The sequence below is a fragment of the Garra rufa genome, chromosome 10 (assembly GCF_049309525.1).
Source record: "Garra rufa chromosome 10, GarRuf1.0, whole genome shotgun sequence".
Classification (NCBI taxonomy): domain Eukaryota; kingdom Metazoa; phylum Chordata; class Actinopteri; order Cypriniformes; family Cyprinidae; genus Garra; species Garra rufa.
In genome coordinates this window covers 43,487,807-43,505,592 of record NC_133370.1, presented here as the reverse complement: position 1 = coordinate 43,505,592, position 17,786 = coordinate 43,487,807, and the positions used below count along the sequence as shown (strand labels likewise).

The following is a 17,786-nucleotide window of genomic DNA, read 5'->3' as shown; positions in this document are numbered from 1 at the left end:
TATTGCAATTAAAATCTATTGACACAAATAGATAAAGTGCTATAAAAGAAGCACTTAACACTGTCTTTTGGGTGTTTTCTTTCCACTTGTCTGAAAACATCAAATGAAACTTTATGAAACACCAAAAAGCCCAAAATCTCAAACTTGACAGGTGCATGAGAAAACGGTGTTTTTGCCTGCAGTGTCACCCCTTAATATACTGACAACTAAATTAACATAAAATCTTATTGATGAATAAAAAGGTCAATGTCCATGTTATTTCTATGTCAACAAGTATTTACAGTTGAGGTCAAAATTTCCCCTTTCAGAATCTGCAAAATGTTGTTTATTTTATGTTATTGTTTATTTAGTACTGACCTGAATAAGAGATTTCTTATTCGAATTTGAAGATCAGGGTAAATTTATCTTATTTTGTCTTCTGGGAAACATGCAATTATCGTCTGTAGCCTCTAAAGGGCAGTACTAAATGAAAAAATAATGTATTTAGGCAAAAGAAAAAAAAATTCCTTTGTTCAAAAGTTTTCACCCCTGGCTCTTAATGAGTGGTTTTCCTTCTGAAGCATCAGTGAGCGTTTGAACCTTCTGTAATAGTTGCATATGAGTCCCTCAGTTGTCGTCAGTGTGAAAAGATGGATCTCAAAATCATACAGTCATTGTTTGAAAGGGTTCAAATATACAAAAATGCTGAAAACCCAAAGAATTTGTGGGACATGAAGAATTTTTCTGAAGAACAGTGGGCAGTTGAACTGTTCAGGACAAACAAGGGACTCATGAACAACTATCACTAAACAAAAACACACAGCTGTGGATCATTCAGGTAACAACACAGTATTAAGAAAAAAAAAAAAAACAGCTAAAACCAGCCTAGGATGGTTGGCTGGTCTTAGCTGGTTTAAGCTGGAAGTAGCTGGTTTTAGCTGGTCTCCCAGCCTTGCCAGGCTGGTCAGGCTAGTTTTAGCTGGTGGTTTCCCAGCCTGACCAGTTAAGACCAGCTTGGCCAGGCTGGAAAAGTGGCCCAAATCCCTCCAAAATCAGCCTGCTGACCAGCTATGATCAACTAAAACCAGGCTGGTTGACCAGGTAAAACCAGCCAACCATATTAGGCTGGTTTTTGCTGTTTTTTTTTTTTCACCAGGGAAATTACTCGAGATAATCTTCCATTTGTTTTTCTTTTTTTATTGCTGAAGAGTTGACTTTTTTCTGTGGTCAGCTGTACAGACGAATTTACTTTTCTCTAAGCCTAAGGCTTTTTGTGTAAAAAGGCTTTTACATTTGAAAAATTTGATCTTTTTATGTTAAAAAGAAACAAGCAAGCCCTGCACAGACTTAAAAAGTAACACAAAAGTAACATAACTCATTACTTTCCATAAGAAGTAGGTAACTAAGTAACGCAATTAGTTACTTCTTTAGAGTAACTCACTATTGTAATGCATCACTTTTAAAAGTAACTTCCGCAACACTGTTTATAAATTGGTGCATATTACAGAAACTATTATTTTTGTTAAAACGACAACAACAAAAAAAACAAAACTTTAATGCAATACACACCCATAACGGTAGATGCCACTGTAAGCAAATTCCCACCGTCATTTGAAAAGTTGTGGTGAAACTGACACGACAGAAACATGAGTGTCAAAAATAGTTTCACTAACAATGGAAGTGTGGTTGAGGAAGCGTTTTATATGAAATGAATAAGATGCATAATTCAGGATTAAGTTCGTGTGCTCTGCACATCTGCTGCGTCTTTAATGGACTCCACGCTCATTCAGCGCTACATATCTGAGCTGCACTTCTGAGACCAGGTACACTACAAACTCAACTTCTTCACACGCTTTTTATGTATCGGAATATTTTCAAATGCGTCCAGAGGAGCCAAACCATAAATATGAGAGCATTCGGACATCCCAAACATTTCCAGGTAATTAGATTATAAAACACGCGTTAATTAAATGTCTAAAACCACAGACATTCCTGTACAGAAAGTAGCCTACTATCATATTCCTGAAACCAGCAGGACTAGTGTTCTCACGTTTTACTATAGTAAATATTTCAAAGCATGTTTAATTTAAACCATAAAGCGTGACATATGAAATCATAGATAGGAATATATATATGGGCGTTTCTTCGACTAGGTGCACTTTTAGCCTTGAGAATTTGAAGAAAAAAAAATTGTTCAAAAGTCACATAACACAGTCTCATAAGTTTAAATAAATTTGTCTAGTTTTAAGGTCTGTAAGAGGACAAACTTAGATGAAATGGTTAATATTTTACATTTTATTTTCGACCCGCAATGAACAAATGTGCATATCAATATACAGCTGTTATTTAAAAAATAGAATAACTTTGGTTTTTATATTAAGTAGAGCATGATTCATAAATTGTGGATATTTTTTTTTAATGTGTGATGAGAACTCTTTAAATATTTTTTAAAAATGTGTTTGTGGTGGAAATGACAGCGTATTGTGGAAATGACAAGAAATTAAGGTAAATGTAGGGAAGCTTCATCCCAATGCTGGAACATGACTGGATTGAAACATTTGCAGTCATGCAAATCTATTCTCACAATCCATATAAATTGTACTTTGTAACCATAAATGTCATTTCCACCACAGAGGGCAGTTGTGCTATTACTAATGCTATTACTTAGCATTTCGTGTATGTAAAATACTCTTATTTAACTTAAATTTTTTAGCTTTTTAATAACACCATTGATGGTACAACATGTGGTGGAAATGACGTAGAATAAATATATTAACTGATCAAGCAATTTTTACTTTGATTTTTCTTCATTTATTGTTGATGAAAATGTAAATTCCCTCCATGTCCAACATGTGCTCTGATGTCACTCTACATTTCCATAGAAAACATTAAAAAAATCTTTCACACAAACTTTTTAAAAATACATTACAGTGTTGTGGTGGAAATGACACCAATACTGTGCGACAGCTATATTTTGTAGAAAAAGTAATATTGATAGAGGTCTCATATTAAATACTATAATGTATTTTAATTATTTTACTAGTGCTTAATTCAAGGACAATAGTTACCAGATAAGTCATATTTTTAAACTGTATTTTCATTGTTGAAGTTTAAAAGTCTGGGTGTGCGACAAGGAGAAAACACTGATTTTGACACCTATAAGAAGGTTGAAAAGTATGAAAAAATTATAATACAAAGGTAGTAAATTTTTTTTTAAGGTTGGTTCTATTGATAGCTTGACAAAGAAAGAGGAATTTGTCCAAAATTTTATGTATTTTTAAAAATATGACAAAAGTACATAAAAGTGCCCATAGTCTAAGAATCACCCATATATATATATATATATATATATATATATATATATATATATATATATATATCCTTAAAACGCTACGATCCCTGTCTTGAGTATAGTTTTGCATTGATGCATCATGCATGAAAAATGTTTTCAGGTAAATCAGGTGAAATATTGATTTACATGTTGCACTGTTGTTTTGCCGATAGGATAGAAAGTAAATTCACCATTTGTACATTTAATAAACTCCAGGTTTAACGAAAAAGAGGTTGTTATGTGCCTGAGAGCAGATTAATATCAGACTGAGGTAAATCTTTTCAGAGTCAACAGCAGGTATTCAAACTGCACTTTCAGGTTTGTACTGCACCACTCTTTCCTTTCATTATAAAAATAAATAATTGGTGATAATTTCCTTGTAAAAAGGCAGTTGGATTAGGACATAACAAAACGGCTGTTTGAAATCATCATCCTGTGGAATAAGTAATTACTTTGGGACTGCTAAAAAGTATGAATGTAATCTGGATTCGCATAATGTCATTGTCATGTGATCTAGCAGCATCAGTTGTGTCACTTCACCGCCATTCACAACTCCTCTCCTGTGGCCTCCTGAAATATTAAAGTGTTTAGCGGATGCATGCTTCAAAATCTCACTGGAAGTAGTAGATCATTGTGTTGTGATTTCAGGGCACAGCCAGCTACTTGCTATTTTTAGTGAACACTATGGGCTGCAGCTTAATTTGCATACTTCCTCAGTATGCAAAAAAAAGTATATAAAAAGATCAGCATGTCTAAATTCCCAGCCTTTATAAAACAGGCAAATGTACCTGGGTGAGCTGCTAGTAAAGCATCTGATGGAGAGAGTTTAGGTGAGTTTGACTCATATGATCTTTGAAGATTAAAGTCTCAAACCCAAAGAGATACATGGCCGGAAATTAACTTGGTAAGTTAGGAGCACTAAAAAAATGTAGGAGCACCACAACCAATTGAGCAAAACAGCCATTTATTTTTAGCAATGCACCGTTTTTGATTGCCGATGCTTTACAAGCAAATGGGCTGATTCTGAAAGCCTTTTTTAAAAACATTTATTTTACTCTTTAAGCAAGGATGAATGAATGAAAAAATGAGTACATGAACAAGATGTTTATTTTCTCTATTATAGGTAGAGCCATTTAAATTAGAGGCAGCCACTGCATTTGTAAACAATCTACAGTATAAATAGCAAAAAATAAACAACACAAGTTCTTTTTTAGTCGTATTAAGTGCAAACAATAAATGCAGCCATAATCAAAGGAGGCTGTTCTCTCAATATTCAAAGTGCAAATAGAGACCGCATGTTTCAAGCATGATGCAGAGCTGTAGACAACTACATAACCTATTGTAGCCTACAGCCTAGATATGTTATGTTTTGTGCACATTGGGGAGTCGCTCTCTAAACATGGGGTATTAAAATTGCTTTAGAATGCGTGTGCGCTTTTTACTTTCTGTTTCGTTTTAACAATTGCGTGAAAGTCTCGGCGATGCTGAGCATGCATTCTACAACACAAGACATTAATTTAACAAAAAAATTAAAAGTGGGGGAACACAAAGTGTGTCCCCAGTGGAAATTACGCCCATGCTTGAGTGGAACTCTGCCGCTTTTATCATTTTTTTATAATTTGATGTGGATGTGTGCCGCGTTGTACAGTATATTTACATTTTAATTGTCCGCAATCAAAAATCATCATATCACACACCCCTAATTGCAATGCAGTTTGTGCAAATCCGGAACAAAGGTTGGTTGAGAGAGTGATTGACTGCTATATAATATCTAAAATCTGCATTAAAGTTAAGAATGTTAAGATCAAGTTTAATTAGTTATGTAATGTTGAAAAGAGTGGCGAAGCTGTCACTGAATCAGCTCACAACAGTCTGTGCAGTGGTTAGGCTAGCAAAAGTTTTGTAAAGAAATGAAAACACCACAAAAATTTCTTGCACTCACAAATATATATTGAGGTCACGCTGATTAAATTTTGGGTGCATATGCGACCAAAACCACCTTCTCATTCAGGTGTGTCCAAACTTTTGGTCTGTACTGTAGATATGAATTCAACTGAAAAAACTTGTGAAAAAATATCTTTCAGGTGGTCAAATAGCAAATAGTGGAGCTCTGCAGCCACCTACTGCTAAAAGTTATTTGTAGTTGTTTTTTTTACTTTTAAAACTGGACTTTCCAAAAGATGGGCAAAAATCTTACACTAAACCATGTGAAATTATCCATGTTATCCCCATGAATTAAAGTTAGAAATGTGGGTCTTTTATAAAGTGACTTTTACATAAAAAAAAAAAGCAGTTTTTGTATAAAAACCCATTTAAAAATATTAATTTATTAATTTATATATATTTAAAAAATATCACTAACCCACTGAAAACTGCACAAATGTAGAGAAAAACTTTAATAAACAGATAAAATAGTTTGAATGAGAAGGTGTGTCCAAACTTTTGGTCTGTACTGTATACGCAAAGGAAAAAGGCATAACTTTTATTCTGTAGTATTGTTCCAGCCGCTGACATGTTGTGGAGACCCTGTTTGTTCTGTTGCGAAAGCGAAAGTACATTGTTTGGCTAAACAACTAGAAACAAACAACTAGAACCCACTGGTTAAGTTGTATTTACAACACTGTTCCAGTACAGTACTAGGGATGGTTCGATACGTGTATCGGTACCGTTCGGTTCTCGGGACAAATTCCAAATGGAAGTGATCATCCCTATCACCTTTGTGAGGGGACTAAGCGAATCTGCTTAGTGCTGACAGACACGGGTGTGTTTGACTTGAAGCGGCGCTGCAGGCACCAATCGCTAACAGTAAAAAGACATTAATGACATTAAAACGGCAACATCTGCTGACAGAGACCATGCTGTGTTGTCACGTAAACATCCCAGCTGAAGATAATAATGAGGAAATTACATCGCTCCCTTCGCCAAGTGCATTGCAAACGACTACATTATGACATGCACGTGGCCTAAGTCCCCCACAAAGGTGATGGGGATGATCACTTCCATTTGGAATTTGTCCGAGAACCGAACGGTACCGATACACGTATCGAACCATCCCTGTACAGTACAATGCAAATATTCAAGTGTGTGCAGCCCATTATACAGAGGACTGTTTCCTGAACCTGGGAGAGCAGCTTACAATGTGGCTGTGAACACTATAAAGTGGGGCAGTTCCAATGTTGCTAGGACAGTCTGGTGCATCTGACTCACAGCCTGTAAGTACATTTTCATGTTTGAAGAATTTGCTACTGGCTTTTTGAATGCAAGTTTTGAGCTGTGTGGAGTAGTGCTTGTTTGTTGTTTCTACGATCACAAATGCAGACATGATGTTATGTTTATGCAGCACGACTCAATGCAAAAAAGACAGGATGCGTTATTATAATCAATAATAGGTTGTTTGCAATCACGTGATTGTGATAACGCGCGAAATGCAGCTGGCGGGCACTGGCAGGAAGACAGTGAGAATTCACTCTGTGCTAAATGCCACACATAGACACAATGTAAATAAGATATTACATTTGCAGTTAATTACAACGGATCCTTGTGAGATTGCGATAAATTGAAGTGAGTGACAGCTTTTTAGTGACTATGAAAGCAATATTTGCCAGCTTTACGTGTTGCTAACAGGAACAATAGCCAAAACCCTGTACAGCAGTAGTTGTACAACATCTATCCTGCATCTTTCATATAAATGTGGGAATCGCTTTCAAAATAGTTTGTTTGCAATCAACGATTTCAATTTAGTTGAAAAATCCTCTTCATAACATAAGGATCACATCCAACATATGTTGTGATTTTCTGTTTATACCTTAGTGTCTAAACCAGTACAGTACAGACTTTCCTCCATCTCATCTGTCTGCTTTTTCAGTCACTCATGTAAAGCGAAACCTTTATTCAAATTTTGAACTGATTATAGCGTAGAAAGCAAGCAAATATCGCTTCCATATAGTCACTAAAAAGCTGTCACTCCCTTCAATTTATTGCAATCTCACAATGTTCTGTAAATTTACTTTAGCCGCATTTAGCTGCGAAACTTGCTAACTAGCACATTATTTAAAAAACAGGCCATTTGCAAAGATGCATAAAAACCCTTATACTCACTTCTTCTGTGGGTGAAGCTGCATCACGAATGATTTGCACAAACATGTAGATCGGGATCGGCACTTTTCTTTCAAAAACGAAGGTAACGTCTTCAGTGGCACAGATGTCGGGAGTCAAGGTAAGTGCTAATGTCAATCAACTATCGTGGGAGCGGCCTCTGTCGGTGACAAGACTGGCTGACAAGAAGCTGAGAATGACCAGATTTTAAAAAGGGGATATTACTTTTAAAGATTAAAAAAATACCACTGGGTGGATTTTTTTCATTGTAGGGTGGTTGTGTACACAAACTGCCAACACACATTAATGTTCAAACAACATGGAAAAGTGAGTTTTGCATCCAATGACCCCTTTATAATTGAGTGAATTCTTACTGTCTCACACTGTATCTATTTAGATATTTTTAATTAATATCTTAACATATTATTTCCTTTTCTTAACCATTTGCAAACACTAGCATTATATGACTCTCCTCCTGACAACAGAGAGGTTTACAAGCCACTTTATCCTGTGTTTTTCAGTCAATTTCTTGCCTTTTCCCCCTTATGAACAGCACGTTTTTCATAAATGATAAAAGCTCCTTGGGGGTTCTCAGTTTGACTGATTTGAGCATCCATAAACAAAGCAAAACATAGGCATTTTGAGTTTCTGCTAGTGATTCCTATGGAGAAAAATCACTTTCCACCCTCCAGCTGCATTTCACGCCACAGCAATGACGTCATGTGCAAACAACCTATTACTGTATGTCCTCACTGGATACAACAAATGCCTCATTTATAATAGGTTTATACCCCAGATAGCTGGCTAATCAGAGAACACCTCGCTTTTCAGAGTGATTTTCAGAGTTTTGTAAAAATCGAAGCGTTTCAGAGAGGAGAAACATAATAATGTGTTTTTTGAACCTCGAACTGTGTAAACATGTTGCATTGCACCAAATACACAAAATAATGTTCTTTTTAGCAACATCATATGACCCCTTTAATGCAATGCCACACAGATGAATCAGTGTCTGACAAACACTGTGCATTCTGATCAGAAATTTTGTCAGACTTTGATTAAAAATACAGCGAGAGAAAGATGAGAGCACAAATTGGCAGCACAAGCTTTAAAGACGACACACCTTATTGGCCAGACTCTCTGAGTGACGACAGTGATGACGTGTTTCATGTTTTTCTGAGACCTTCAGTTCTGCATACTCAGACAAATCTGCATTGTTATAACAGTAAAAATTATTTCTATGTTATTTAAATGTTGTATTATGTCATGTTTATCAAAACAAACAAGCATTAAACTCAGATCCTGAAGAGCCACAGCCCTGTAGAGGTTAGTTTTAGCCCTAATTAAACACTCCTGATCCAGCAAATCAAGTCATTCAGGCTTATTTGGAAAACACAGGAATGTGTGTCGGAACAAGGTTTTAAATAACTGCTGTGGAAATGAGTTTGACACCCTTGGCTTATGTTTAACTTTATTCTTGTATCCACTTTTTTCTTTCTGTAAGAGTGGGTGTGGCTTTGGGTCTCATCCTTGTCCAGCTATTTTTATCTGTACAAAACAGCTCATTTTGCAGCTTGATATTGCAGATTGGTGTGTCTTACCATATTATCTTAATTATGAACACAATGATTTGTAGTACAAACAGTTTTACTGTTTACTGCATGTTGTTATTCTTCGTGTTATTTTCCTATAGCAGATAATAAACCAGAAGTCTCACCCATAGGCTTTCTTCCATGTTGAAGCAAGGCACTGTATTAAGCTCATCTTAATTCATTTTGTATGTCAACCTTGTCTGACACACTTATTTCAGTTCATGGAGCTTTCTCCTAATGAACTGATGATCTGAATCAAGTGTGTTAAATAAGGGAGATGTGCAAAATGTGCAGAGTGTGGGGTCCCGAAGACCAGGATTAAAAACCACTGACACACTGTAAATGACTAAATGAAAAGCATTTCTGTTGCCTCGTGAAAACGTCTGAAACATCTGTGTGTTTGACAAGTATTACATTTATTTCAGTTTATCTGTGATAAAGTATGCAAACACAGCACAAGCATTACTAAGGGAAGCAGAAAGTGTTCAACTTGATGGCTGTCTCTGTATGCGATAGATCACATGACCACAGCATGGACAATGTAGTACATCCAGATTTTATTCATACTGCATACATTCATAGTATATGTGCCATTTTACAGAATCGGCAGTCTCATAAAGTTCCATTATAATTAACGAAGCTCTCTACACTGCACAATCAATCTCTTATTTAAACTCTCTTTACACTACTGGATATGTCCGTGGTACATAACTCAGCTTAGCAAAAACATGTAGAAACCTTCAAAAGCTCCCATCAGCGCAAACACAAATATGCTGATCAGGTCAGTCGCACATGGTGCTCCTAAATATTTTTTCATAGTCACATGTAGTAGTTTTCAGTCGCAAATGCAAGTGAAATGGTCGCACTCTAGAGCTCCGTTCGTCGTTCTTTCCATCTTCTCTGCCCTTCACTATCTCTGATTGGTTTAGACCACAATATAAGCCTGTTGAACCACAGTCGCTAAGACTTTTTTGCCCTCGAACGGCTGGTCGCACCGGTGCAACCTCAGATTTTTTTTAGTCACACCATTGAAAAATTTGGTTCTCAATGGTGTGACAACCCATGTAGTCTGAAGGACTTGTTTAGCTGGATCAGGTGTGTTTAAAGGGATAGTTCACCCAAAAATGAAAATTTGATGTTTATCTGCTTGCCCCCAGGGCATCCAAGATGTAGGTGACTTTGTTTCTTCAGTAGAACAAAAACGAAGATATTTAACTCAAACTGTTGCAGTCTGTCAGTCATATAATGGCAGTCAATGGTTACCAAATCTTTAAGAGTAAAAAAAACATACACAGACAAAACCAAATTAAACCCTGCAGCTTGTGACGATACATTGAGGTCTTAATATACAAAACGATTGCTCTGTGCAAGAAACTGAACAGTATATATATCATTATTTACCTTTGATCCACAGGAACGTTCATCAGTATGGAGGGCATTCTCGTAGTTCTCATGTTCTACTAAAGAAACAAAGTCACCTACATCTTGGATGCCCTGGGGGTAAGCAGATAAACTGATCCAAATCCAAATTTTTGGATGAACTATCCCTTTAATTAGGGTTGAACCTAGACTCTGCAGGGCTGTGGCCCTCCAGGAAACACCTGTGCCCTAAAGCTTGCCATGGGTTTAGTGGGCAGTAATTGAGAATGAATGAATGGGGGAAAGTCACATGAGAGGCGGCAATGCCTTTATCGCGATATGATTGGATAAGACTGGTTACAATTGGCTGGGATTGGTTCATGCCAATCCCGCCTCTTGTGTTTGTGCATGTTCCGTGTTCGCAAATCAGTCTGAATAAACATTTGTGATATTTCAGTCAGGTATCATATCGAAGTCATAATTTTACATTTTTTTCACCTTGTTACATTTGGTGTTCACAGTAAAAAATGGCCAGTCTGCAAAAAATAGCTTAAAGAAGTGAATAATTGCAAAACAAGTTGGCAAAACGATTGAATCCTGTGGACCATTTTTGCAAGACTGATGATGCATTTCAACGGTTTTACAATCAGCATTGTAAATCCTCAGAAGTTTTTTAGATTTTGTAAAAAAAAAAAAAAAAAAAAAAAAGTGTGTGGGTCAAAGATGAAAAAGGATTTAAGCATTAAAAAAATAACTGTAATACTGCTTTGAAACGTTGTTTTTCAAAAAAAAAATTAATAATAATAAAAAGTTTTCTGTTTTACTTAATTGCATTTTTGTTTTTGTTTTTTCTGAGCAAAAAATAAATCCAACATTTTTCCCCAAGACACCCACTAAAATGTAATTTAGTTTAACAGTCTTGTTAGGCATATTTACAACTAAAATTTATTTAAGACATATTAAAAGACAAAATACTTTCACCCCAAATACTAATTAGTTGTACTTCTGCATTTGTAAAATTTGCCACTATAGGTTTTTCATTTGTCAGTAAGAATTTTTTTACTAATTTAAAACAGTAAAATTGAATATGTTCCCTTATTCTTTTTTTATATATATTTTAATATGCACAAGTCAGAATAAGCATGCTGTTTGAATTTTTACAGACATATTGTGTTTCACTGAATAACAATGTAACATTATTTCAACCAAATTTTGACATTTTATTCTCCAAAAACATATTAGTAGACACTTTACTTACATTTAATGTGCTTTCTATGGACTTAAAAGTACTTTAGTAAATTTATTTTGATGTGGACATCTTTGACCCATGTGCATTTATAAAGCTATACTTTGTATCATATCACCTTTGCATCAAATTACAAATTGCTAATGCGAGGGTGTTTCTAATGAAGTGTCTATGGGAGGGATGGTAAATTTGACATTGTTCTCTCTTCTGACTTTTAGTTTTTTGAAATTCATAAAAACACTATTTTGCTATTTGAGCAAATGAGAATGCAAAAAATATATTTGTGGTACTCTCCCATTCACTGATCTCAAAGTTAACTATGGCGACTTCCGCTTCTGAAAAATGTGAAAAAGGTCCATATTTGATGATAGCATAGCATAGCGTAACAGGAAATTTGCAAGCATTTTCTAAAAGACTGGCCATTTTAGACTGGGAACACCAAAGGTGCTGTAGGGTTTTCAACACAGCGCTTAGAATTAATTTAGGGACGTCCTGTTCTGCTCTTGGAGAGCCAACGCCCTGCAAGCAATCATACACGTTTTAGGCCTTCTGAAGGCCTTGATGAGCTGGTTTACGTGTGATTATAAGGCTGGCGTTAAACTTTGCAGGACAGCAGAAATCCAGGAACAGGTTTGCACACCTCAGTCAGGTCATCAGCTTATTAGTAGAGACTCCCAGATCTGAAATGGGCGAGTCAGACAAAGAAAACACGCAAAATGTGCATTGTGGGGGCCCTCCAGGATAAAGACATAAAGATGAGCTTAAAGCTAACAGACGCACCCAGCGTCTAAATATGCCTACTTCTCTACTTTATAGCCCAAAAAAGTAGTGCATCTGAATTCATAGTATTCATAAAACCGTGGTTAATTCCTGGATGACCTTATGCTTTTCCAGTGTTCAATCCAAAATTAAAAAATGAACCCTGGTTTTAAAAATGAAAATTCTGTTATCATTTACTCACCTCAAGTTTATCAAAACCTCTATGACCACAGATATTTTGAAGAATTTTTGAAACTGTTGCTGGTAGCCGATGACTTCCATAGTTATGGAAAAAATACTGTGGAAGTCAATGGTTACCATCAACTGCATTTAACAGCATTCTTTAAAATATATTTTCTTTTTGTTTGGAACACATTGATGGTAGAATTTGCATTCCCTTTACTTAATAACTTAAAAAATACATTCTGTACAATATGAAATATGTACAATGAATGAAATGAGACGTCATTCTTCATATTTTGTGAAAAGGTCGCTGACTATAAGCCACACCAGGTAAAAATTGCATAGCTGAGATGGAAAAAAAAAGCACAGATTGCATCAGCGACATTTATTATTGATAGTATTACATTCTTAAATAATGTAAACATAAAACGTAAAGTTTTAGTGCTCCTCACTTAATAACAAATCTAATTGTAGGGTATGTTTTTTAATCTTTTTTTAGATTTTTCAGTGGTCAGCAGTGTTGTTTTCGTCAACGATGACGATGACGAAATCATTTCGTTGACGCCACTTTTTTCCATGACGATAACGAGACGTTGACAACATAAAAATGGCTCGTTGATGGCTAAAACATGACGAGACGTGTGTGAGTTTTCGTTGACGAGACGAGAATAAACGAAAATGTTAGTGGGTGGTCCGTCAGACGTTTAAAATGCATGACATTTCTGCTTATTGTGCATGCCGATTAAAACATAAAAATATCAGCTGCTATGGCAAGCCACTTTAGCATTCCATCCTTGTTTGTCTTTTATGTTTTAAAACATTCCTTCATTATTGTAATTATTGGTGAAAATAGTCGATCCGGAAGCTCACATTGTGTTGAACTATAGATCTGCTATTTTCAGAACTTAAGTGACACTACCCAACAGCAAAATACTTACTGACCTACATTAATTTGTTAAAAGACTACTTTTCCCCCTTTTTTTGACTAAAACTAGACTAAAACCTTTTTGACTTTTCGTCGACTAAAACTAGACTAAAACCAACAAAAACAACACTGGTGGTCAGAAACAAAATTGGGTCACTTTACATACAGCTGATACTTTTTTTTTCTTTTTAAAGAGAATGTCTGAAGCACATATAATGTTGAAACTAGAAATGTATCTAGTTTGCCTTTATCAAAACAGTTGCATAGAGCATACCTGTCTGGCAGCAATAAATATTTGTTTTCTAAAGTTTGCATGCTTGTAACTCAAGAAGGATTAAAGATAACTCAGTACGATTTTAGATTTTGGTTCTTAACAAACCTTTCTTTTTCAAGGCCTGTATTGCTCAATCCTAAAGACATGGGGAGTCCAAAGTGACTCAGTGTCAAATTTGTTGAATTTTTACTCATTTTCAGTAGTCAAAAACTGATACTTGCTCTATTTAAAGGGGAATTTTAAATTATTTTGGATTCTTTGATGAATAGAAAGATCCAAAGATCAGCATTTATGTAAAACAAATTTTTTTTTTTGGAAAGAAATTATAGAAATGATTCTAGAAACGAGGATGAGATCAGGGCCCATATTTATCAAGCATCTAAGAATTACTGTCAAGAGCACTGCTAAGAATTGACTTACGTGAAAAAATATGCTTGGCTCAAAGCTGCACTTTGCACTTTTAAGTTAGTTATCAAGCATCTCAGTCGTAATTTAAGTAAAGTGTAGGACTCAATCGTAAGTGTATATCTTAGAGATGATTCATGACACTTTTCTGTGCCACAAACGGGATTTTGGATGAAGAAATACACATGGACCAATCACTGAATAGATGTCCTTGTTTAAAAATATTCTCAGATAAACTCAAATTGAATGGTTAAATTCCTTATAAGGGTTTACACTCAACACACATTTGACAATAAATCATTTTCAAGAGAATACATTATTGCAACGAAACGAAGCGTCATCACAAGCTTCAGTTTAGTTTTGTATTTTAATGGCAAAGTGGCTAGATTTCGTTTAGTTTCTTTATTAAGTTAATTGAGAAATATGTTTGGAACATTTTATGTTTGTTAAATTCAAGATTTTGTTTAATCAATTTAGCCTTTCAAATTAACACGACTTGCATAAAATAAAAGCTATGGACATAAAACACTTGATGCATTTCACAATATTAATTTAAACATTTAACCTAGATACATGTGTGCTGTTAGACGCATATTCAATCGTTTGTGCAGAGAGTGGAAGCTAAAGCACGCTTTGCAGGACATGGAAGCACCAGCGCGATCACTTCCATTTTTTTCTTAATAACAGTGGAAACCTAAAATACGGCATCATTTTTGCTCATAAAGGTAAAAGTAATACATCATTCATAACTGCAAAAGGTCTTTTATTTGTGTGCACTCACAATATCAAAAAAACGTTATGCTTTCGTAAAATAGTTAAAGACCTCTCTCTTGAGGAGGAGCACTTCACAAAAAAAATCTGATACTCAGCTGACATGATAAATATATCTATAGAATGCTTTAAATTATTACTTTAAAACGAAAGAGTTCATGTAATAAAATCATGTTATATTGCGTAAAGTTTAAGTGAAATTCAGCCTACTCCGCCCAAAAAAACTTCACATTTTGTATGAAAAACAGCAATAAAAAGTGGCTGATTTCTGAGAAAAATAAAACAATGTTGTCAAATTTATGCGTGTTACTATTATTATGACTTATCCACAAGATGTTTTGACGTTTTATGTGTTTTTTGAAACTCTGATTGATTGATTTCATGAGACATCGTGTTTATTAATTTTAAAAAAAGCATGCATTCAAGTATTTTTTCATGTTTATTTCGTGCTGCAAATATTAAAAAGAAAAAGATCATTGATTCACATGCCGCTTGATCTGAGGCGAATATTTATCGAAAGAGTGTTAAAAACACATTTATTATTTGTATTTTATTTTTATTTTTAGTTTATTTTACTATGTTACACTGCTTTAAATTAGTTTTTCCCCACATCAATTTACACTCCATACACCATAATAATGACAAAGCAAAAACCAGATTTGAAAATTTATTAAAAATGAAACACTGAAATAAGTACATTGCATAAGTATTCATACCCTTAACTCAGTACATAGTTGAAGCACCTTTAAAAGTCTTTTTGGGTCTGATGTGACAAGCTTTGCACATCTGCATTTGGCAATTATCTGCCATTCTTTGCCTCACCTTTTTACCTCTCAAGCTCTGTCAGCTTGGATGGGGGCTGGCAGCCATTTTCTAGAGTCCTAGTTGTTCCAATCATCTTCCATTATGGATAATGCTTCTGTGAACCTTCAATGCAGCAGATTTTTATTTTAACTTTTCCCTAGATCATTGCCTTAACGCTAGTCTGTCACTGAGCTCTACAGGCAGTTATCTTGACCTCAGGACTTGGTTTTTGCTCTTAATTTTTGCTCTTTGGTTTTTCTCTAATATGCATTTTCAGCTGTTAGACCTTTTCTGAGAGGTGTGTACCTTTCTAAAGCATCCTCTTGAATTACAGAGGAAATGAAAACGATTGATTGAGTAACCATTTGATCAAACATTTCAAAAACATTACTTCTCTCCTGAAAGATTCTTGCATGTATCTGTCTCCGGTCGCTGTGATTTTGCCAAGTAAGACATGTTCCTGGATCAACATCTTCTGCTGATCCTCAATCAACATTAATGTTAAAAAATATAGACTTAACCCAATCCCTACCCCTAAACCTAACCCTACCCATAATTTATTCCTAAAATCAGAGGCAAACAATAGCTGATTAACAAGGGTGTAGAAGCACCTGACCATAAAACTGACATTTCCTGAAAGGTTATCCATCAATTCTGATGATTGATTAGAATGTTGTTCCAGGATCAACAAGGATGTTGATCCAGGACCATGTTGTACTTGGTGAAATCACGTTCACCATCTGTCTCCACAGCACCATCACATACCCCTACTGGCAACTCCTAACCACTTGAGAGACCTCTCGAACTGTCTTAAATAACTGGGAGAATAAGAGTGATTCTTAGCTTTAAGAAATTTGATAACTTGCTTTTATACTTAAGTTTGAAAGTAGGAGTAAAATTCATGAATTCTCAGCACTTAAGATAAAAATGGCACTTTGTGTCATGATCTGGGCTGTGGGGCTTCCCTCAGCCACCTGAGGTCGCTGTTTTCCTTTTCCTGCACTGCACTCTGATAGCATTCACCTGTCCTTGTCGTTATCACTGATTACACGCACACCTGTTCACAATCACTATCTGGACTATAAGAGATCCCACTACTCACTCTGCATTCATGTCTGCATTGTCTTTTGTTGTTCATGTTATTTTGTGTTTCTGCGATTCCTGGCCTTAGACCTTGTTCCCTGTTTTGGTTCTTTTGAGTTTATGTTGTATTTTGCCGTGTTGGCTTTTTGTTTGTTTATTTGTATTTGTTTCATTAAAATCACTCACCCTGCTTTTGGACCCAGACCTTTATATTTACGTGACAGAATGCAGACATCCCAGATGTGTCCAGCAGGGAGTAGTTTTTTTTCTGAGGAGGCGGAGGCGGCGTCGGTCGCCCGCTTCGAGACCATCTATGCCTGTTTGGCGGCGATGGATGCCCTCAACGCTGAGGCGGCGCGGAAGCGTCCCTACTATAGGGCGATGGCGGAGGCGTTTTGTAGAGAGAGGGCGTCCACTCTCTCTGTTCCTGACGCGGCTGTGACCGCTCTCTCTGTTCCTCACGCGGCGGTGTCCGCTCTCTCTGTTCCGGACGCGGCGGTGACCGCTCTCTCTGTTCCGGACGCGGCGGTGACCGCTCTCTCTGTTCCTGACGCGGCGGTGACCGCTCTCTCTGTTCCGGACGCGGCGGTGACCGCTCTCTCTGTTCCGGACGCGGCGGTGACCGCTCTCTCTGTTCCTGACGCGGCGGTGACCGCTCTCTCTGTTCCTGACGCGGCGGTGACCGCTCTCTCTGTTCCTGACGCGGCGGTGACCGCGCTCTCTGTTCCGGACGCCGCGGTGACCGCTCTCTCTGTTCCGGACGCGGCGGTGACCGCGCTCTCTGTTCCGGACGCGGCGGTGACCGCTCTCTCTGTTCAGGACGCGGCGGTGACCGCTCTCTCTGTTCCGGACGCGGCGGTGACCGCGCTCTCTGTTCCTGACGCGGCGGTGGCCGCTCTCTCTGTTCCGGACGCGGCGGTGGCCGTTCTCTCTGTTCCGGACGCGGCGGTGGCCGTTCTCTCTGTTCCGGACGCGGCGGTGGC

The 17,786-nt window shown here is 36.7% G+C and overlaps 1 protein-coding gene across 1 annotated transcript in view; it reads left to right on the top strand.

Moving 5' to 3' along the window:
- The first annotated feature begins 1,625 nt into the window (after positions 1–1,625).
- LOC141343941 (UDP-N-acetylglucosamine transporter-like) overlaps positions 1,626–17,786 on the top strand; it is a 57,264-nt gene continuing 41,103 nt past the window's right edge. Inside the window, exon 1 of the mRNA XM_073848629.1 lies at positions 1,626–1,918. Coding sequence (XP_073704730.1) covers positions 1,838–1,918 — 81 coding nt within the window. The 5' untranslated portion in view covers positions 1,626–1,837. The remainder of the gene's footprint in view (positions 1,919–17,786) is intronic.